Genomic DNA, 23,109 nt, shown 5'->3' with positions numbered 1-23,109 from the left:
GGAAGGGAAAAACGGGAAAATGGGAAGGAAAGAAACATGCCTAGATTTCTGACTGGGGGGGAAAGTCCATTCATTTTGTCCCAGTGTTGCTGTTTGGGATCCCTTGTAGTTCTGTCTCCTCTGGAGTTTCAGGACACTCACATTGGGAGTTTTCTCTTGATCAACTTTAAAAATTCCTTGGAGCCAGCGGGTCATTTGTGCTCTTGGCACTTTGTTGGAATATGATGCAGGAAATGGAGTAAAAAACCTTTGTTTTACCATTCCTTTGCAGACTTGGGAAACTCGCTACATGCTCTTACTGTGGCTGTCCATGATATGCCTGATTCCTTTTGACCTGGCTCGTTTTGATGGAAACCTCGTTTCCATGGAAGGGCAGGCTCGGCAGCCAACGATGGATCGCATCCTGGAAATAGCAAAGGTAAGGAAAACACATCCTGTAATGCTTTCAGACCTGGGATATTTGGCTTAATCTTTCAGTATGTGATAAATAATATCCAGAAAAGAGTATCACTGAAGACTATAGAGAATATATTATTATTTAAGCCCATATTTTTGTGTCTAATCTGTAAGGAATTTTTCTGTACTTCTGGATCTTCAGTCTATTCTTTGCTGCTTTAGAGTCAAGTGAGACTGGGACTTGTTTCCCCTGATGTAATAAGCTATGTTATCTGAGGTGAACCCCTGCCTTTGAATATGTTAGAGGCTTTCAACATTTGAAAGTGCCAGAGAGCTTCTTCTGAAAGCCGAATCTGAGGATTTCTACAGGAAATCAGCGTTTGATCAGAGCGAGCAACTTTGGAAGCTGTGACTGCATGAAGATTTTTCAACAAATATGTAAAGTTCCAGTGGGTGTCAGCCCAGGTGGCTGACTTGTCATGCCTTTGAGATAAAAGTAAACCACCCCTATCCCCACAGGTACCCCAACAGCTCAGGCTTTTGACACGTGCAGCACTAAGGGGTTTATTGCTTACAGGGCAATGTGTCTGTGAGTTAAGGCTTCAGTAAACAAACCTTCAGTAACAAACCTGCTTTGAAAGGCACACGAAGGGAGATTCTGCCTCAGATACAGTTTGTTAAATGGGAAAATTAACTTTTTACTATCTTAAACTCAGTTTGTAATACAATAATGACATCATGTATGTTATCTTCATAATATTTGTCATTGTGAGTATTCAGTAGTGTATTATGTACACAGTTGTTACACAGTTGGTATTCTAGCTCCATGTATGAATTCTTTACAGTCAGTTTTCTTTTCCCTTTAGTGTTACCTGGTTGTCAGTGACAAGGCTCGGGATGCAGCTGCTGTGCTGGTATCCAAGTAAGTCTCTTTTGTGCATCTTGACAGAGAGGAAGGGGCTGGCTCCCCTTCCTGCTGCTGTTTCTTAATCTGGCATGACAGCGTTTGGAGGGCTGGAAGTTGCCAGCTGTCTGTAGGATATTACAGTTGCTTGGATTGGATCCAGTAGTGTTTTTTGGGAATAGTTTCCTTTGCACATGAAAATAAATTACAGAGCCCATAAGCAGGGATAGGACACACATATCTCTTGTTTCAGTATCTATTCTAGTCCACCTTCCTGCACATTCTAGTGGAAGAGGCCTTTAGTCGGCTCAGGTTGTGACTGAGGGGGGTTTTCTTTTCTTTTTCCTTTTTAAAGCAGTCCAAGTCCCGACTGTGCACTGCAGCCTGTGCTCAGCAGGGGGCGCTGCCCGCGCAGCTTCGGCGCTGTCGCTGGAGGGGCAGCGGCTCCCGAGGGACACGGGGACACAGGGACAGAGGGACAGAGGGACAGAGGGACAAGGGGATGGGGACAGGGGACAGGGGGACAGAGGGACAGAGGGACAAGGGGATGGGGACAGAGGGACAAGGGGACAGAGGGACAGAGGGACAGAGGGACAAGGGGATGGGGACAGAGGGACAAGGGGACCGAGGGACAGAGGGACAAGGGGATGGGGGCTGAGGGACAGAGGGACAAGGGGATGGGGTCAGAGGGACAAGGGGACAGAGGGACACGGGGACAGAGGGACAAGGGGATAGGGACAGAGGGACAAGGGGATGGGGGCTGAGGGACAAGGGGATGGGGACAGAGGGGGCAAGGGGATGGGGGCTGAGGGACACGGGGGATGGGGGCTGAGGGACAGAGGGACAAGGGGATGGGGACAGAGGGACACGGGGACATGGGGGCTGAGGACATGGGGACATGGGGACAGAGGGACAAGGGGATGGGGGCAAGAGGGACAAGGGGATGGGGGCTGAGGGACACGGGGACATGGGGACTGAGGGACGAGGGGATGGGGACAGAGGGACATGGGAACATCGGCACCAGGGGCCTGGGAACACCGGGACAGTGGGACACAGGGACAACAGGACACAGAGACACAGGGACATGGGGAGAGGGGGGCAGTGGGTTTGGGGGAGTCACAGCCACACCGCCTGTGTTCATGTTCTCTGGGTTAAGATGCACTGAATTTATGGGATTAATCAAAATAGTTGTTAAATACAACATTTAGTGGAGCACGCCTTGTATTGTCTTTTTAGGAGGTAACTGTCTGTGTACTTATTTTAAATTTATTCTGAGCTTCACTCACAGGACTCAAGGCTTTAGGAATTTATGTTTAGTGAGTATAATGCTATGGGTCTGAAGCTGATGGCAAATCAAACACTTTTTTGGTTCAGAATGTACAGTGTCATGCAGAAAATTCATGAAGGACTTGAGACCAGACTCACAGTTCTCTGCTGACTCATCTTGTGCTTTTCTGGTTTATTCTGAAATATATCAGAGCAAAATTCAAATGACTGCATGAATTATTTGCGCAGTCTTGAATAAACAGTCTTGCCTGTTACATACTTACTTCCATGTAACAGAAAGTAGGTTTGTCTCCTTATCCTTTCCTGTGAGGGTGGTGAGGCCCTGGCACAGGTTGCCCAGAGCAGCTGTGGCTGCCTCATCCCTGGAAGTGTCTCCAGGCTGGGTGGAGCTTGGAGCAACCTGGGCTCCAAGGAAGGTGTCCCTGCCCATGGCAGGGGGTGGAACTGGATGAGCTTTAAGATCCTTTTCCACCCAAACCATTCTATGATTCTATAATTCTGTGATCCTAATTAGTTTTTGTAGTAATTTTGGACTCAATAATTAGGAATTGCTTTTTATGTATGTGTATGGGTAATCTGCCTTGTCACAGATTGACAGTACCAGAGGATTTGAGATGATGGTGTGACACAGAGTGAATTATTCTTGAGCATTCATATAGGCCTTCTTCATTTCCTAAAATCCCAGGAAATACCCAAATTAACCAAGAGCAATAGATTCTTGAAGTATTTGGAAGCCTTCTCAAGCAAGGGTGACAGTAATTAAAAAAGATTCTTTCATCACATTATGCTTAATTGAATTTGCACTTCAGTTGTACTCCAGAGTGTCTGTAAAACTAAATTTTGAGTGGAAGCTTACATACAGTAACTTAATTGATTGCAGCATTGATTGCAGCAGAGCTTTGTGCTCATGCAGTGCTCAGCCCTGGGTTTCAGGGGGATTTCACCAGTGCCCTGCATCCTGACACTGGATCCTATGCAAGCACCTTGTTGTTTTATATTCTCTTTACGTCTGTTTATTGGCTGAATTAATTTTAATTAGGAGTATATGTTCAGAACAAATATGGTGATAGAATACACTAAGCTAGTTCTAGTACCAGGTGTGCAAGGCTATAATGGTACTGTATAGTGGACTTATAATTATTTAGTTTATATGAAAACACCATTTTCAAAATAGTCTGGTGATTAAAACACCAGAAATTAGAAGGCTGGCTCCAAGGCCTTTGCCTGTTTTCACATCCCCAAAGCCAGTTCTGAGCAGAGTCATTCTGAGATGAGGTCTCTGTGCCCTGTTCCTGGAGCTGGACTGTTGCTTGGGTGGGCAGGAGCACAACGGTCCTGGGACAGATGGAGAGATAAGATACAGAAGTCTGACTCTGTGGAACGCTCTGGGAAAGTCCCTGGGGAGGAAGAGAAAGTTTGGGTCCTGGTTCATGCTCCAAGGAGTTCATGAATTTCAAGTGAAGTTTAGAAACATCAGGATTCAAGATTTCCTGTTTTCCACAGTAAGCTGCTTCTCATAGGGCAGAGGAGCTGGAGTATATTTCATGAATTCTCCTTTCTGCCTGCTCAGTGAGTGGTTGCAGTAGGAGGAGATGAGGCGGATCTTTATCCTGCTCGTAGTGTGGAGGTTAGGGCACTCCTCTGGGAAAGAAAGATTTAAACTCCTTGGGGCTGAGGAGGGGTCTAGGAACCAGCTCTGCCACTTCACAGGTCACTTCTCTCACACGCACCCTTGGGCCAAAGGCGGCTTCATCCTTCAACCCAGAACAACCCTCCTGCACTCACCCCAAGTCCTCATTGTTCTGCTGCTGAGCACCACAGGGACTGGCTGGAAGCCAGTCCATCCCATCAGCTCACTGTTGATGTGTTCTCTGTATTTAATATATTTAATACTCCATCAGTCAGCTCTCGGTGCTGTTCCCCTGTTACCTGTAGGTGTAGGAAGGAACCAGGTCCTGGCTCTGGGGCACATCCTCTTTGAGTTCCATGAGTTGTGCTGGATGGGCTTCCCCACGTGCCTTGTTTCCACTGGGTGTGTTAAAAACAAATGTAGTCTGAATCTCTGCTGGAAGAGGACCCTGGTTTGTAGGTGCCAAGGCACTGAAGTGATGCCCTGACTGCAGTGTGGCTGGTTAGGGGAGGGCTGAGAATAGTTTTATGGTAGTTTAGCCATGAAAAGCCTCTTTTCCCTTTTCTAAGATGGCTAAAAACACATCTCTTGACCCATTTAGTGTGCTAAATAACACACTAAAATAAATAAATATTTGACCTTTTCAAATATCTGAAACCCCAGATCTAGCTCTGCTGGTTGCTTGTTCTGGGCCTGGCTGCAGACAGACAGTGCAAAAGGGACCCAGTGCTGATTTCCACTGATTTTCAGATTTGTGGAATGGCTGTTCTTGGTAAGAGAGGTCAAGAATCCTCCTATTTGTTTCAGCTTTTCCCTAATTCTAATGGAAATAATTTCTTAAAGGCTTTGGAGGTTTTGTTGCTTTACAATTAAGATAAGAAATTTTTAGAACCCAAGTTTTTAGCTGGGTATGAAATGAAGGCGAAGTTCCAGGTCAGAGCTTTGCTCAGAAACAATGGGCTAAACATGGACTAAAAAATGTGCTAAACATAGGATGGTTTGGAGTGTTCCCACCCTCAGTGATTTGGGGAAATACGCGTTGAAGAATCATTTCCAGGAACTACAACCAGTTCGGAGAGGAGGAAAAATTCTTTTTCATTGGGTGTCACAAAGTGAATGGCTACAGTGTTTTCTTTTTTTTCTGTGACAGGTTTATTGTCCGCCCTGACGTCAGGCAAAGCAGGATGGCAGATTTCCTGGACTGGGTGCTCTCCATGTTATCCAAATCCTCGTCCCAGACCATGGAGGGCACTGTCATTCTGAACGGCATGCTCCAGGCCCTGGTAAATACTGGTTTTCCCTTAAAAGATAGAGAGTTGGGTTTATGGCCATACTATACTGCTGCAGGAGGCCTTTGATATTAAATGCACAGAGGGTTCCTGGCAATAGAGAAAGGGAGAATTTCCTCCACAGCAGTTTAGACAGTGTAACTTCCCATGCATGTATATTTTCTTTAAGTATTTTTGTCATCTCCAAATGAAAGTGAAGTTGCCAGTATAGATACTCATAAATAACTCTGAAAATAGCAGTCATTTCAGTAAGTTTGGGTTTGTTTGCTAATCTGAATGAATTTTTTGTTTAATGCCCTTTTCTTGTGAGTTGATAGTGGTGTATGACTCAAAAGAGCTGAATTCTTAGTTTGGGTTTTAAAATGTACATACTACGCATGGGAAAAAAATCTGCAGTACCTGAACCTCTTTTCCAGGGCACTGCTCCTGTTGTACATCCTAAGGAGGTCTATTTATAAAAGCTTTGTTGTAATTTTACACCCTTAAAAGTGTTGGTGTGTGTTTTGAAATCCTGGGGTACAGTTCTGCACCAATTTTGATGTCCAAATGTATTTGGGTGGAATGGAGGCGTTTGCGTGGGTGGAGTTGTTGTTCCTTCTTGGTTTGGTTGTTGACCGAGGCAGTGCAGGCGAAGGCAGATCACGAGCCCTTGTACAGTCTTTGCAGTTGCACAGCTTTGAGGATTTGCTGGTGTTTGTACAAGTTTTGATAATTTGCATAAAATTGCTACTCTTTTTAACCAGTCACTAAGAGGACTTGTGTGCAGTGTGGTACTAAACATCAAAGCAAAGGTCTGGAGCAAGTGTGCGGGCTGTGGGGTTTTTTTGGTTGTTTCTTTTTCTTCTCGAGCTCTCCCAAATCAGAAGACAGAAGAAATTATCTATATTTAGAATAACTGAGGACCTGCTGCTCAACCAGGAGGAAGCGTTATTTGTGTGCATTGCAGCGTTTCAAAAGACAGAATGAGGTTTCATCATTTTATTGTCAGATCTGGAAAGGGAGACTGACTGTTTGCCATTCCCGGGGCATGATGAGACCTGCAGGATGTATAATGCATTAGTGTTTTGTCATAATTCCTTTGAGTTTGGCTTTGGCTCCATCCACCTGTTCATTAGTGCGCACTAAGCGAAACAGGTGAATACTCAACAAGTAGAATCGAAACCAGAATGTGATACAATAGACCTGGGAGCAGAGCTGCTGCCTTGCTTTTGTGTGATTTTTTTTTTTTCCCCCTCTTCACAGCTCATAACTCCTGTTCCCGTTGGTAGATATGAGCAGACTTGTAAAGCCTTTTCTTGCATTTAGTCTTCCATTTCTCCTTTCAGTCACTACAATGAATTGTATCATTAGGGAGTAAAGGTTTTCAGATTGCAATGTGTGCAGGTATGTGTGCATGTACATGCTTAAGGGGAGCAGGAAATACTTATTTCAAGAGCTAAATGTTATAATATTATATTTATATAATTATATGTATTCTTAATATTTTAATATTAAGAATCTCATATCACACTTATAGCAACATTATGCTGTTAAACCAAAAATATCAGCTGAAAATAAGTGTTTAAAATAAGTAAACACTTCCCTTAAATATGCAAGATTCTAACTTTATATATTTATTCTATAAATAAATATATTTGAACATAACAAGTGATCACTGAATGTGTAAAGCAGAGCACATCCTCTTGAGGGATAACTAAAAGTTGTGTCAACAAGCTTCAGAATTCTTTGCCCTTGGACTCCTCCAGCACTCTGTTACTTTAACAGTCAAACTGCAGCTGCTTGGCCATGTCTCTGAACGAGAAGGAGAAAAAAGACCATTTTTCAGTTTCTGGTCAATGCAGCAAGGTGGATTTTGGGATTGTGACAGGTTTTGGGAATGATGCAACCCACCAGAGTGGGGATAAAAACTCTCTCCACGTCGGAGCACAGTGGCACTGCCCCGAACAGGGTGGGTTTTGGTTGGGTCATGATTTTGTGCCACTAATGGTCTGCATTTACTGAAGGGCTCCGAGCGAGGTTGGCATGGAAAAATTGCTCAGAAAAGACACGAAACTCCTGCATTTCAATGAACTGAAACTGCAAGTCAGGGACGCAGTGAGTAGTTGGCCGTGGCTGCACTTTGATCTGCCTCTTCGTGGCCGTGAGCCTGGGTGATCAGGTGTGTGCTGCTGTTTCATCTCACTCAGCGTTCTGTGCAGAACGAGTCCGGCTGTTCCGCGGCTCCTGTCGGAACACGCACCCAGCGTTGCATATTGTAATTCCACTGGGGCCTTTGGCTTTCTGTTCCCTTCCACCTGTCATCAGTAACTCACCATTTCCCAACTGGGGGGCACCAGCAGCCACCTCTGCTGACACTATTTCAAATTTGCTGTTTCAAGCTGCCCTCCTTTGTTGAAACCCATGTTGCAGTATGGAATTTAATTCTCTTTCGTGCTCCTATTCTTTGGCATTTGAAGGACTGAAAATGTTGGATTATTAAGAGATTGCTACTTTTTTATAACATTTGTTTACTTGAAGGAGACTTCTAACCTGTTTCAAGAATCTGCATTTTAAATTCTCTTGGTCTGGAGGTTTGCTTTTAAACCTGCCATTATATCAAACAGCTTTTTAGTTATCGCTGCAGGGCGCAGCACTCCCAGTTCTTGCGTGACAGAGATGTCATCACGTTGAGGTAGCCTTGGGCATTGAAACTTATTAAACCTTATTTGTTTTATAAGTGATTCAGTATACAAGTGTGAGTAATAATTAAAAAAAATAAAACGCCCTACACAGTGATCTGATGAAATTTCAGAGTCTTAAGAACGAGGCATTTCCCTGAGCTGTCTCTAATGCAAAGGTTATTTAGCAATAGCTACATGCTTATGTAAATTTGGCTCCAGGGAAGAAAGAACTCTCTAACTCCATTCTTTCAGACCCAGAGGCACAAAAATAGACTATTTCCAAATAGAATGTTTCCCAAGTCTTTGTATTTTTGGCATTCTCAAAGAATTGGCTGTATTAGGATTGTCTATTGGCGTTATTTTTTTAAAAAGGGGTTGTTGCTTAGTGGTTTGGTGATAAAGGTGTAGGACAAGCAGTGTTGGTGAGAGGTACAGACGTTCTTGTGTCTGCAGGTACCAAGCTGCTTTCTGCTCATGCCCTTTCTCTCCTGAGTGTCACAGAGTATTTGTTCTAATGTGGCCTTGTCTGATACCGCTGAGTTTTTTTACTTCTCACCAGAAGTTTTGTGGTTCATTCAAGGTTCAGAAGTTCTGTTATCATAAAGCTGTTGCTTTTTCTTGTTAGGGTGTAGTACTATCTCAAGCTGCTAAATTTTTTTTCCTTCTGAGTATTTAAAATCTGTGGGTTTCGGTAATCTCAAGATGGAAAGGAGATACTCTGTCAGCTCTCCATGTGTTAGTCTAAATGTTTCAGATGTTCAGCTGATAAATAACTGGGATCACATGAAAGCTGCCATCACTGTGTTGGTGTCTGTCAGCATACGTGTCATGTTGATGCTCAACGCCCAAACACGTGTGGCCCTCAGCAGGAGTGCTGCTTGTGTGGAGACACACTGAGAACAAGGCCTTTAACTAACCCATTTTACCATCAGCTGCACGAAGAATGCATTAAATATTCCCTGCTTCCAAGTGAACTTAGGTTCTGCCAGCATGTTCTCCCTTCCTGCAGCTGGCCGGCAGGCAGGGATGGCTGATGGCATTCCCGGGGTGTTGTGTGGCTACCAGGGGGTGCTCCAGAGCAGTGCAAGGGATCATTTCCTGCTCTTTCCAGCGAGGCTGGAATTATCCTCCCAGTCCTCCACTTGGTTACAACCAGAGGGTAGATCCAGACTTGTGTCTCCTGCTCGGCAGGAAGATCCACTCACTCCCCAGCAGCCAGGCCACCCCTCATGGTGATTTGTGTAGCTTGGGGAACAAGTCCTGGAGATGATCCCGACTGATAGATCTCCTGCAGGTTGGGCCCAAAGTGGGTTACGCAGACAATTGGTAGGTGTGGTGTCTCTGCTGGGATTATTAAGAAACTGGGCTTTGTTTGCCTTGCCCTGTGCTGTTTCTAAAGCAGAACCAGACTTGACAGTCGTCATTGCTTGCACACCACTGATTTTCTCTAATTTGTAGGTGGCTTAATTATTTATAAGAGAGGGAGTCACATACTTTTCAACAGTTCAGCAGGTTGGGTAGGTTGGTGTGTGCTTTGTGTCCTGGTTAAGTGAGGAGCCCGTGGCGTAACTGCGACTGCCGGGATGCTCCGACAGGCAGGCTCCTCGTGCTCAGCACTGCGAGCTGCTGACACCAGAATGCCTGTGCAGGTGGCAAACCAAGCTTATTAATTACTTTGTTTGTATCAGATTTTTGGAAATGGTACGCCTTGGATATTTTTCTTCCTTCAAGGCAGGAAGTTTAGGCTGGGTACTGTAATGCTGATTTGCCCTTTTTGCTGCTGGTTTTTTTTTCATGTTTGTCATTCATGCATCATGAACATTTCTTTCTGTAAGCTGCAGGTTTACAGTATTTTTCTGAAGGAGTAACTTTGCTGCACATGCCTGACTGTTTGTAGCATGTGCTGGAAGAAAATATTTTTTCTGTTTTCCCAAAAGCAGCCAGCATTGGTTAAAGTGCTCTTGTATTTCCCCTGGGAAAAATAAATCTATTACACTCAAAAGTTTTAGAGATTTGGACCTGGGGATGCTTTTGCATGCTTTGACTCAAATAAACAATGAATACTTCTCTTCTTGTCTTTTCTACACTCAGAAGAAAACCCCAGACACTGGATTTCCTGCTGTGTTGAATATCTGAAGAATAGTTCTTCACAGTTTGGCTGTTACCTATTTACTTCTGTAAAAGTAGTTTTAAAAATGGTTGTTTCTCTGACACAAAGAAATACCTGATGTATCACTTGTAGAAACGCCAGGAACCTGCTCTAAGGTTGTATCTGACCCCCAGTGCACCTGCATGAGTGCAGAAAGAGCCTTCTTCCCTTTCAGGAATTTGGCATTTTCAGGTGTGTTTATTCCAAAACCAATGGGTAACATATTTTATTGATCAGAAGCCATGTAAATATTACAGCCCTTCTAAAAACGTTTGGTTATCAGTTCAAACACGGCAGTTATGGTGTCCTTTGGGCAATTTTTACTTCCCCTAAAAACTCATATTGATAAAATAAAATCCCTTAATCCAGATCTCAGTTGATTTACAGCTGCTGCTATGGTGATTCTATTATCATCTATATCATTTATAATATACCTTATATTATAAATCCCCATGGTAGGAGTAGATGTTCTGTGTTGAAAATAGTTTGTTATTTAAGTTTTAGTGAAACTGCTGTAGGGAGACATTGTGTGTTTCACTTATTTGTTCAGAATATAATAGAAATGGTTATGAAATGGAATCATAGGTGTGTGAGGAGAAGCGTTGAAAAAAATACTGTGCAGTATTTGAGTTTTTCTTGTTTCCTGCTCATGTGTTGGTTGATTCCTTCCCACATATCGCTCAGAGGTGGCACCTTCCAGTTCTGTTGTTGCTGAGGAGTCAGGACCTAATTCAGGCTTAGGCCCAAGGGTGTAAAAACACGTGGAGAAGTTTGTAGAAAGGTGCCAGAATTTAGGAACTGCTGGGGACTGAAAATGTGTTGTTGTTTTGAGGATCCTGTTCCACCTCCTCAGCAGTGTGCTGAGGGTGTGAGAACACACATCCTAAGGTGTTTGTCCAGGAGCGTTCCCAAGGATCTGTTAAAAAGCTGTTTCTCTACATTATCACTGCTTGAGGAATTGCCCTGTGCTTTGCTTGAATATGCTTGAATATAATATTAATAGTTTGAAGGCAGCCTGTGTGTGTGCCTTAAAAAACAGTGTTTGCTGTTAAGTTAGGCAGAAAGGAGAAGGAATTGTGAGGATGCAGGAATGCTGCCGTGTCTCCAGCATCCACAGCACAGTGGGTGGAGAAACCAGAGATGGGTTTTAAAGCAGAACACAGGAGCAAAGTGATGAAGAAATGAGCTTCTGCATGTTTCAACAAAGAGAAATTTTAGAGGAGCTCTAGATTTATTGTACCAAAGATTTGACGTATTTTTTTAGGCTTTTTAATACAAGCAATTTTGTTGTATGTTAGTGAGAAATTCTTGTATTTGTTTTTAATACTGACTTCATATATTGCTAAAAGGTGTGCTACATTTATACAGTTAAGTTGATATTTATTTCCTTTGGCTGTTCTTCTGGGCCTGAAGTCATTCTATTGCCTTGCTGCTTTGTAAATGTCATTTTAAAGGAGCCCTCACACTTGCCTGCATTAAAATCTCAAATATTTTGATATATAATATCAAATTCCTATATATATCTTGTAGTGCAGCTGATCAGCAGCGCTAATTTGAGATCCTGAAATGCAATTTAGTAACAAACCAAAACAGGCTGGGTACACAGCCCCAAGGTGTTTTTCTTGCCTCTGTTGCTCGTAGCCACGCCTGCAGCGCGGGAGGCATGTGTGTGTGTTTGGTATGTGTGAGAAAGTACCTCTTTTTAGGGTAAGTCTGTTCTTGTTTAACTCCCAGGCATATTTATTGAGGAAGATTTTTCTTCTGGTGACTGCCAGAGCAAGGACAAGCGAGTGCCTGGCCAGAGTAGTTTTGATGCGTGGGGAGCTGAGGAAGCTTTTAATGTGTAACGTGTTCTGTCAGGTGTCAATAGTCCCTTAGTCTCACTGGGGTATTTAGCTGCAGATAAAATTCCCTTGACACAGGAATTGCAGTTGGCCTGGTGGAGGTGTGTTTGCAGGTGTCTGTGGGTGGTTTAGTCTCTCACAAGCTGGGGTTGCACCACACTGAGCTCCTGTGACCCAGCACTGAGCTTGATGGGTCAGGGACCTGAGTTGGCCCAAAACTGGTGGCCTTTTTTTTTTTTCTCATTTGTTTTTCTGTTTTGTTTTGTTTTTTTCATTTTCACTTGAGTGTTTTTTGGCCACCTCAGTCCCCTGAGCAGTTACCAAGAAGAACTACACCCTGAAACTCTTCCCTTTATGGTATCTAAATCAGCAAACACTACACATTATTGTAAGAACATTAAAAATATTTTAGAACTAAATGCTTGATATATTGTGTTTTAGAATCTCTGTATCCTCATGTCTCTGTTCCCTATTTTAATTGTAGGCACAGCTGTTTAAGCATGGCAAGAGAGAAGACTGTTTACCATACGGTGAGTTTGTAATAGGTTCTGTTTTTCAAGCCGTTGCAGTAGAAAAGGGAAAGGAAGGTTAACCTGGTGACAGGTGGTACTGTAAGGAGTGAAATCCACCAGGCAGTGATAAAGCAGGGAAAATGAGGGGAGCAAAAGCAGAAATGACTGTGAAGGAGGAGCAGATGCCACCAGGGAATGTTGTGTTGGAGCAGCACATCAGAGGATTTGGCAGGTGATCACACTGGCCATTGCTGTAATACAGGAGCTCAACGCAGAACATATAAACTGTTAGATGTGGAGAATATTTGTTTGAAATTCAGTAGAGCATGAATTGGTTTTGTACATATTACTGCTGGAAGTTTTGCAGAGGCTCTGCAAGTTTAATATAAGCACAGGAGTTCAGAAAACCCATGTTTTAAGAACCAGCTGTGTACAGAGCACAGCTGGAATCATGTTTGGATGATGTTGGAATAAGAGAAGTTTTTTAGTGAAAAGAGATTATAATTATACTGCATGCAATTAGGGATAGGAAGCCAAAAAGAGAAAAAGAGGGTATGGAGGTTTCTGGATAGTGTAGCTGCATTTTGGAATTATGTTTGTCTTGTGAATCCTGGAATATGATCAGAACTGACTGCAGTGTGATCTTGGGCCTTATTTACAGCAATAAAGGGAGGCAGGGAAAGATGGTGCCTAATTCCAAAACATTACAAAAGACCCAAACAGTTTTGTGGATCTTATCCAAGTACCAGAAACAGGGTTTGTGCTGTTCACAGGAACCAAGCAGGAATATAAACTCACTTTAGAATGCTTGTGATGTCACTAATGGAATTATTTTCGCCCCGAGAAGAAGGTTTTTTAGTTCTAGTGATGGAAAGTTTCATTCTCCCAGTTCCTAAGGCTGAGATGCAGACACTTCCTTAGAAAATGCCTGAGAAATGGGTAATGATGAAGATAAGATAATGAAGACAAACAGCATGGAATGACACAGGTGCAAATACTGGGAATGCCATTGCACAGGAACGGCACTGGGGAAGCTGCCAGAGAAGCAGAATCATTAACAGGCTGGGTTAATGACAGTACAACAGAAAATGACAGAATTTAAAAATACAGCTGTACAACACAATAGCCTTAATCAGTATGGAAGGAGCATATTGAGCTCACAGCATTAACCGTCCTGGTAAAATCAGATGTTTTGGCCCATGGCATAGAAAGAATAATAAATAATTATGAGTCTGGTAATAAGATAAAAAACAGGGGCATATCAATGAGTAAATGAACCTTAGAAAATCTAGAATGCTCACAACTCAGAAGCAGATGTTCAGATGGGAACTGTTAGGGATAAGAAAATGTGAGAGACAAAAAATATCTAAGATTTTTAATTATAACAGATCTGAGGATGAAATAGGAAAAAAAAGTAGGCAAATGTCAAAAGATCCTGTTTGAAGTCATTTGTGACACAGAAGTTGAATTAAAAACAAGCACTAGCCCTGAAGTAATTTACATGGGTCTGTAGATATTTTAGTGATTCAAGAGCTGGCAGGACTTGGAAGAGGCCTTTATTTATATATTCTTAATTTATTTTCTGTCGGTGAATGATGATGTTTCTGCAGCCTCTTCCTCCTAAACCATCAGTCTCTTGGGCTTTTATAACTGCAAAAAATCCAGGTTGCTGGAAGGTATTGAAGTAATAATAATCATCACTGGCTTGTTTTCATGGATCATTCCATTAGTATTTTAGTACACCAAGATGCATCACCAGTCTTTTTAAAGACTTGAAGGGATTTCTCAGTCACGTCTTACAGTTTCTCAGACTTTGAAATAATTGTGTTTTCTTTGATCTCTCTGTATTTTGAAAACCTTGATATGAGACTGGGGAAAGAGGTTGCAGAGTATTTGGCTGATGTGATTCCATCTGTGCAGTGCTGTTGGAAGCACCGTGGCTCTTACAGAGCCTGAGTCATTAGTCTCTATTAGCTAATGGTCAACCTTCTGAAGGATTATTTTCACCCTGATGAAACTGCAGAAGAGCTTTTTTATTTGTAACAGGCATGGCTTCCTTGTGAAAACTTTGAATCCTGGAACTTTGTACTCATTAACCCTTTCTCTGTGTTTTTTTTACTTGCTGGACAAATAACTTTTATTACCTTTGATGTGCCCAAATGAGAGGTTTTCTGGCTGATTGTTTACACATACACAGTGTTTCTCATGTCTAAATGTTTATGGACATCCATCATCATAAAAATTTCAGTGTCAGGATTTGGTGCTGCCTGAAAATACTAAAAGAGGAAAGGGAAAGCTTCCTTAGTGTGCAGGAAATTTTCTGAGTAATTGAACTACATCATCTAGCTTCTGGTTCTGTTAGATTACTGAAAACGCTTAGACCCTGAAAGACACTTGGGTATGTTGCTTCCAGGGAGAATCAGAGGCAAAAACACTCTGAGAATGTAGATTGTAATTTTTATAATCAAAATTAATCCTTAAAGCCATCTTCCCTGTTTGGGCAGTGAAGGATATTGCCACTATTTGACCAGTGTCACCTACTACAAAGTAAGCAATCAGGCATTTGTGTTTCAGTAATACCTTTAAAAATACAAATCTCCTAAAGAACGTTTAAAACTTTAAAATTTTCATACCAAGGTATTTTTAAAAGCAGTTTTTCTGGTGTGTTTGTTTTCTTTTACAGCTGCTACTGTTCTCGAGTGTCTTGATAACTGCAAGCTGTCAGAAAGCAATCAGATGGTTCTGCGCAAGCTGGGCATGAAACTGGTTCAGCGACTTGGGCTGACATTTGTGAAACCAAAGGTAGCAAAGTGGAGGTCAGTTTAAAGCTGAAAAGTTCAAAAACAGGAAAATCCAAAAGCACAAAACCCCCTACAAGTACATAGATCCATACATTTGCCTTCTGCCCCTCTTAACCTTCCCTAAAAGAAAAAGAAATCCCTGTGGGAATGAACATATTCTTCATTTGCATTATTTGGAAAAAGGAGGATTCTTCCACTGTGTTTTGTTTTCCTGTATTTTTTTTTCAATTTTGGTGCATAAATGAGTGCTGGGACAAGCCAAATCTGACTTTGCACATTGCACAAGCAGAAGCCTGTTCCTATATAATGCATAACTTAGTAAATATGGGAAGACGGCGACCTTTGTTCCTGAAGCTGATTTAGTACAATTTTGTAAGAGTGAACATAACTTTTTCCATTACCTGGTCCTACCCTGATTCGATAGAAAGTTCACAGGGGAAAAGTGGTTTGCAATCCCGCTCTGGTTTTGCATATTAGTCAGGTTTTGGTGTCTGGTTTTACGTACTGCCAGAGGGCAAACTCTTTTTTAGATTTCTCGCACTGATATTTTAAAATTGCAGGCTCCCTTGGTGACTATTTTTATTGTATTTATTTTACCGTCTTTTGAGAACATCCTTAGGCATAGAAAATTCTTTTTAGGTGGAGAATGTACCTTGCCCGATGGCAAAAGTCAGTTTAGCATGTAAAGTCTATCTTTTGTAAGAATGCATCTACACCACGGGCTAAATATTCGAGTACGGCTTGGTCAGAAAGTACTAAGCTGGCTTTGAGATTTAAAAAACAATTTTTAATAAGCTCATTTTATTAATTTTTTTTTCTCTTTTTAATTTTTTTGGAGAGACTTTTTGGGCATGGGAATTTTGTCTCTCTTTGTTGTTAGCAGTGGAAAATAGGTTATAGTGAAACAGGAAAGGGAGGGATAATGAAAAGGAACCATTTGAATAGTCTGGCTCTTCTCACCTTGGAAAATAGACAACTGGGTCAGGAGGAAGGAGAATGGGATATTTGTCCCTTTCCTCTAAAGCAGCCACTAAATAACTGGAGAGCTGTGCCCTGGGAGGGGTAGGAATGTGGCAGACAGACTTTGTGGCAGTATGGAAGTTAAATCAGAGAAATCACTGAAGTTTGTGTTTGTTGTGCAGGTACCAGCGTGGCTGTCGATCTCTGGCTGCCAACCTGCAAGCTCAGGGCGCTGCTGTGCAGAGCCAGAAGAAGGAAGTTGCTTCTGCTGAAGCTGATGATGATGAGGAATATGACATTCCAGGAGAGATTGAAAATGTTGTAGGTGTGTTAAAGCTGGAGAGAAATCGTTGCAATGCTGCAGGTTAAACATATGTTGGAAAATAATCTGCCTGGGGCTAAAAAAGTCATGTGGGTTTCTGGGCTAGTGTGAACAACTGGAAAGACTCTAAAACTTCAGTCTCTGCAGCTGATTAAAATAGATGATATTTTGTCAAGTGGTTTGGACTTCAGCATCTCAAGCAGAAGCTCAGTACTGGAGCATTTGTTGTGGAGTTGGGCATGGAGGTACTGAAATATGTTTTACCAATTGTATCCAGTAATATAAAAGAGATGCCTTGAACCTTCCACAAATTAGAATTTATAGTGAAATACAGAACAAAAAATTGTGTCACATAAAGCTAAAGAATTCTGGTTTAATTTTTAGCCTGAGGTAGTATCAAAGGAGCAGCATTTTTTTCTTAATATGCAGTTGTACAGCATGTCCTCTGCTAGCTGGCTGTGGATATTCTGTAAGTAAATAGACAAAAATTGCATCAGAAGACTTTTATAACTGAATAATCTAATGAACCTCTGCAAAAAGCACCATGATCTCCATTTTGAATCTTTTACAGCACTTGAAATTTCAATCTCTTTTCATAAACAATTTGGAACATACAAATAAACATATTTCTTGTTTTTTAATTTCAACTCGTACTTATGTGACAAATAGAATAAATCTAGATACAAAGATTTTTATACAAAGAGGCAAATGAATTTCGAACATCTTAAGAAATCTTTCTGTTGTTAAATAAAAATAATCTTGTTTTGTTTAAATAAAATTATTTGCAGAGCAATTGCTGGTTGGCCTGAAAGACAAAGACACCATCGTCAGGTGGTCTGCAGCCAAAGGGTAGGTCTGTTATGGTGACTCTGCTAAGCTGAAGTAAACAATATAGAAATACAGTGGTGTAAGCCATGATTGATAATTTGGGTGTACTGCTAGTATTTGCTGTTGTTAAATGGCTTTAGCACAGCCTGTGGTGGGGGCACAGAAACATTTGTCTCTTTTTCTGATGAAAAATCCGGCCAGTTTTCAGGGAATTTCCGGTGGGTTTGGAAATAGATGTTCTCGGTAAAACAAGATCTGAAGGGTGCAAAGAAACATTTCTTCAAAAGGGTTTTTTTTCTCTTTCTCTTTAAAAATGCATTTCTGGGGAAGGTTCACTGCTGTGTAGATTTTTTCAAGTTTGAGATTGTTGTTTCAGGGTATTGGTCTTAGGGCAGCAGGGTGGCATCTTGAAGTTACTCAACTTCTAGGAAGATTCCAGTAACTAGTATTTTTTCTAGAATTTACCAATCAACTGCAGTACTAATGATTCACTGTATGCTTCTTTTTTTTTTTTTTCCTTCTGTAGAATTGGTAGAATAACTGGAAGACTTCCAAAAGAATTAGCAGATGACGTGATTGGATCTCTGTTGGACTGTTTTAGGTAAAAATCTTATTTCACACTTCACCCCCATCTGAAACACGTCTGCTTGTGGAACAGGGGGACAACAGTTAGGAAGAAAGGTCTAAAATAAATTTCCTTGCTGTCCTTCTCCCAGATTTCAAAATCTTTGAAGGCACAGATGGGCTAAGGGTATTCAATAAAGAAATTATTTCTAATCCATCCTCTTGACCCCATACTAAGGTAATGTTCAACTGAAGTTGAACTTAGGAAAGATAAAAAAATGCTCATCAACTTGCTGCTTTAGAGATTCCTGGTGTGCTCAAGACTCATGGCTTGAGTTTAGTGTTCATCCTCAGAAACCTGGTAGAACTGGAAATGGTGTTCTGAGGATCAGTGGAGGTAAGAAACAATCTGTGTGAGGGGAGAGTGGAACATGTAGGGAGAGTGAGGAATAAATGGGGTATAGCAGAGATTTCTGAACTTGGGAATGGTGTGGATATGGTTGCCCTCTAGGTTTTATGTTATTAGAAGCGAACTCAAGCATCAGGTGGCAGGTTTGGAATAAAGACAGAGGCGTTATTCCCATAGTTAAACTGTCAAACTTCTTGCCACAGGCTCTTGTGGATACTGAGAATATTCGCCTGAACAAAAAGTGTGCTTTTTGTCTGCAGACTTTTCCATGATCTGCCAGAGTTTGGAAGTGTTTAGCAGAGTGTTGCAATCTGCTGGGTCTTAGACTGTGGCTAAGGCAGGTGCTGTTGGCTGTGTCAGAGAGGATTTGGGGCACACAGAGCTGTGGGATGTTCTTTTGGTTCACTTTAGCCTTGGATGTCATGGCTTTGCGTTCATGTAGAGCATGTGAAAACCCAAATCATTAAACAAGTATCCTGTGCTTTTGTTTAATACCAAATTTGCTCATCATGTCTGCATTGAGTACCTGAAATCTAAACGAGTGGTTTAGAGCAAGCCAATAACAAAAAGAGTTTCTTTATTGGCAAGAAATGCTGGTCATGTGCAGTTTGTCACTCAGATGTCCTCAGTTTTAAAAAGTCTTTTCACATTGGTTTTGAGTACAAATTAAGGATGCCAGCTCAAAGGGTAACGCATTAAAAAAAGGAAGGTATAAAGTCTGAAAAATTTGCAAGGAAAGTATCCACTTAGATGATCCCTCCACTGTGTTACTGTGATTAATTTAAGAGGTGCTGCTGATCTCAATTATCCCTGGAGCTTCAAAGACCTGTACTCACTGTGTTTTCTTTCCTTGTTTTTCAAGTCATAGGGATGAGTAATTCAACTTGTAATTGAGTGACCTGCTTTCTTCAGAAACACCTGGGAACAAACGTAGGCAAGGACAGAGAGAACCTCTGTTGGGTTCTTTGCACTAAATATCTAGTGACCAAAATAGGAATAAATCAGTTGCTAATCAGAGGCACTCTGTTATACCTCTTGGGATAAGAAGAAAGGATTTGTTGTATGTAGATGAAAAGACAAGAGCCGGGGAAGAAATAAGTGATTATTTTTCACAGTGTAGTGAGATTGTCAGCACAGTTCCACTGGGGTATGAGCCTTGTGTTGTTCAACATGCTCATAAAGAAAAAAGGGGAATGAGGGGCTGAGGAAACCAACTGATATTTAAAGTTGATTTAATGTAGTGAGAGCTAAAAGTGACAGAAAGAAAAGCGTTACAGGAGCCCAAGTGAAGTAATACGACAGTAAATGTCATATAAAATAAAATATGATGTCTAATGCCTGCAAACTGATGTACTTGGGGCAAAATGCTGCTCACTGTCCAACACCTGGAAGCCACAGATCTGTCAGAGTGTGTCAGGGGAGTGCTCGGCAGCTGGCAGGAAGAACAAGAAAAACATAATGTTGGAAATTATTAGGAAAGGAAGAGGTAAAACTAAATCACTGAGAAGTGGTTTAACTGATGGGGTTTTTTACAAGTGGGAAGAAAAAGTGGAGGGATGTGATTTGATGTATCTCCACTGTAAATGGGACAGAAGGAGGGAAAGCGAGCGGCTGTTTACGATTCACTCTCTCCCTGGTGCGGGAGCAGGGAGGCAGCAGGAAGTGCATTTCCACGCAGTTATAATTAACCAGTGGAAGTCATTGCCACGGGATGTTATGGGAGCCAGAAGTGTAAAGGGAGTTCAGAAAGGGATTATACAAATTAATGGAAGAGAGTCCCTTCAGAGGCTATTAAATAATGAACCTGGCTCCAGCCTCTGGTTGAGCAGTCTCCGTGCTCCGATTGCCACAGCCAGCAGGGCAGTAAGGGGATGGTCCTTCCTGCTTTTCTTTGGCTGAGCACCTGCTCTCAGGCCATGTCACAGATGGTGTTGGGAGAGATGAAGCTCTGATATGACCTAGCCAGGCTGTCCAGTGTTCCATTCTCAGATTCCTACTCCTAGTGCAATACAAAATGAACTCTGTTCAGGTTTAATCCTGCAGCATGCCACCTTTCCTCTTTTCACTCCATTATCTGCCAGCCCACCAAAAATAATTTAGCATTTGGGAGCTTTTTGCTGTGTTCACTACAAGTTCCTCTGGTCTATGTTTTCTAAAGGTGAATAAAAACCACTATTTGCTCACTTCATAAACTCTAGTAATGGGTTTGCTGGGAATTGCCACTTGAACCTCTTTTGCAAGTTAAGGGCTGTATTTGGCACTAAATCATTAGTTATTTTGTATGCTCTGTAAATCTGCATCTTTTGCCCATGTACTAGGAAGTCGTTTTCTATATGAGTTTCTGGTATTGAATCTTCTGTATTGAGTTACATTTGTAGTCATAAATGGGTTTTTTTGCTTATTCAATCATATTTAGAGCAGTATTTATGTTGCACAAATGGGAAGGAGAACATGTTCAACTTGTCACTCTTCTAGTTTACAAGTCCAGTGGGATCAATAACACAGTAAGAACATGCTGGTTTGGATTAGGGGTCTTTTAAAATGTTAGGAATTCACCATAAGAAATGAAAACCTGAGAGGGAGGGCCAGTTTTAACAAAGCTTCTTGTCCTGACATCAGTTTCCAGGAAACAGACAACGCGTGGCACGGTGGGTGCCTGGCCCTGGCTGAGCTGGGCAGGAGAGGATTGCTGCTCCCCTCCCGAATTTCAGATGGTGAGTTGCACTTGCTGAATGTAAAGTTCAATGAAATAACAATTTATATTATTAGAGATGAAATGTGTGGCAATAGACTGGGATTTGCTGATGTGTGTGTGCTGAATGATGACTGAAGTACTGAGTTCTGCAGTAAAACATTCGCCCATGGGGATGTTTAAGTACTTCTGACAAAAGCACTGGCTTGGGTGTGCCTTTTTTTATACTTAATAAATATTTCTTTCCAAAATGGAATTAATTTCTTGGGGTTTTCTTCTTTCTTCTTCCCTCCCATGTTTCTTTGTACAGTTGTATAAAATAATTCTGTATGTCTCCATATTGTGTCAGTGTCATTATTTAAACAGAATATATTAAATAATTGATGACTAACTTGCACTTTAAAGCCAGTAGCTTCTGCTCTTTGTTTATGGTTAAATTTCAAAGGCCAGTTTCATGTAATTTATACATGAACTGTTTATGTTCTAAATGGGTTTTTGAAATAGCAGGATGGAAAGAAAAAGAACAGGGCAGAGGAATTGTTTCTTTGTGTGTTCTGTAGTTATCAACATAGACTGAATTACAGAGATATTAATGTAATTTTGGTCATAGTGTGAATGACAAAAGCACAATGTAGCAGTAGACATCCACCCTTGGGTGCTTTTACAGCAGTGTCTTGTTCTAGATGGTTTTTTGGATCCCATCTGGTGCTCCTGTGTTGAACAGAGAAGTTGAACGCTAAATTTAAAAAGTGTTTCACAGCTGGTGTTTCGTACTAGTCAGTTGGGTTGCCAAATCTTTTCTAGTTTGAAGGTATGCTGTAAAATGTGGCATTTAATCCAGTTTATTACTCTGTCTCCATGGAAGGAGTTCATGTCCATTATAGCATGTGCTGCATGTGAGAAAGTTTGTGCAGAGAGCCTTCAGTTGGTTTCCCTTTTTCCACTACTTTTGCCCTTGCATGATAAAAGGTGAAACAGTTAAAAACCTTCCAGCTTACAGCTGGAGCATCATGAATAGGAAATCCTCCAAAGGTAGATTTGTACTTCAGTTCTGACAAAACCAAAACTGTACACCTCTGTCAGGGACTCTGGATAACCTCATGCTATAGATTTTTATGTAATTTGAAGAAGAGAGATCAGGTAGACTTCAGCACTAGAACTGGCTTTTACAAGTGATATTTGTATGGAGAGGGGGAGAATAAATCCTTGAATTGTATGGAAAAAACACGAAAAAGTTTTTTCTTGTTCACTTTAAAGAAATTCGAATTAACAAGTAAAGAGATACTCGAGATTTTTTTTTTAACTTGTGGGTAATAGCAACTGAAGCTTTCTGCTTTCAGAGATGAGCAAGGCAAATAGCTTAAGGTAGTGTGGAAAGTGGCAGCAGTGACACATAGCTCTCTCATTTCATGTTTGGAAATTAAGGATTTAGCAGCATCTGACCCTAAGATTGAAGCTTGAAACTTGGACTGAAAGCAGCTCTTTCTCCTTGTTAGATCACGTGCTGATGTACAGCTCAATACCTCACACTGATTGACTGCACTGCTGTTGCCATTTCAATTAATTGGGCTTTTTCTGTTACTGCATTGCCTTTTTTCAAACTCACATTGATATTCTTGCCTTTTGGTAATCTGGGAGAAGCTTTTCTGTATGAAGGATTAAATTAAAAATCAGTGTATCTCTTTTTGTTTCTTACATCAGAAACTGAAGGTCTGTCATTCACATTTTAGTAATAAACTTGTTACAGTGCTCTGGCTGAGTTGTTGGCTCAAAGCAGCACAGCACAAAATGTGAATTAAAAAAATTCTGGGAATTCTGCATTATGTTGAATGCAGCTCCACTTCCTTAAGTAGGTTTACACC

The 23,109-nt window shown here is 41.4% G+C and overlaps 1 protein-coding gene across 1 annotated transcript in view; it reads left to right on the top strand.

Annotated features, from left to right (window-relative positions):
* Positions 1-23,109, top strand: part of TBCD (tubulin folding cofactor D) — a 114,620-nt gene that overhangs the window by 4,995 nt on the left and 86,516 nt on the right. The window contains exons 6-14 of the mRNA XM_039561998.1: positions 272-418; positions 1,263-1,318; positions 5,368-5,500; positions 12,644-12,689; positions 15,355-15,487; positions 16,615-16,757; positions 17,543-17,603; positions 18,109-18,183; positions 21,175-21,269. Of these exons, the coding sequence (XP_039417932.1) occupies positions 272-418; positions 1,263-1,318; positions 5,368-5,500; positions 12,644-12,689; positions 15,355-15,487; positions 16,615-16,757; positions 17,543-17,603; positions 18,109-18,183; positions 21,175-21,269 (889 nt within the window). The remainder of the gene's footprint in view (positions 1-271; positions 419-1,262; positions 1,319-5,367; positions 5,501-12,643; positions 12,690-15,354; positions 15,488-16,614; positions 16,758-17,542; positions 17,604-18,108; positions 18,184-21,174; positions 21,270-23,109) is intronic.

This window comes from Corvus cornix, chromosome 18 (assembly GCF_000738735.6).
Source record: "Corvus cornix cornix isolate S_Up_H32 chromosome 18, ASM73873v5, whole genome shotgun sequence".
Lineage (NCBI taxonomy): Eukaryota > Metazoa > Chordata > Aves > Passeriformes > Corvidae > Corvus > Corvus cornix.
Note: the sequence above shows the minus strand (reverse complement) of the source record. Positions and strands in the feature narration are given on the sequence as shown.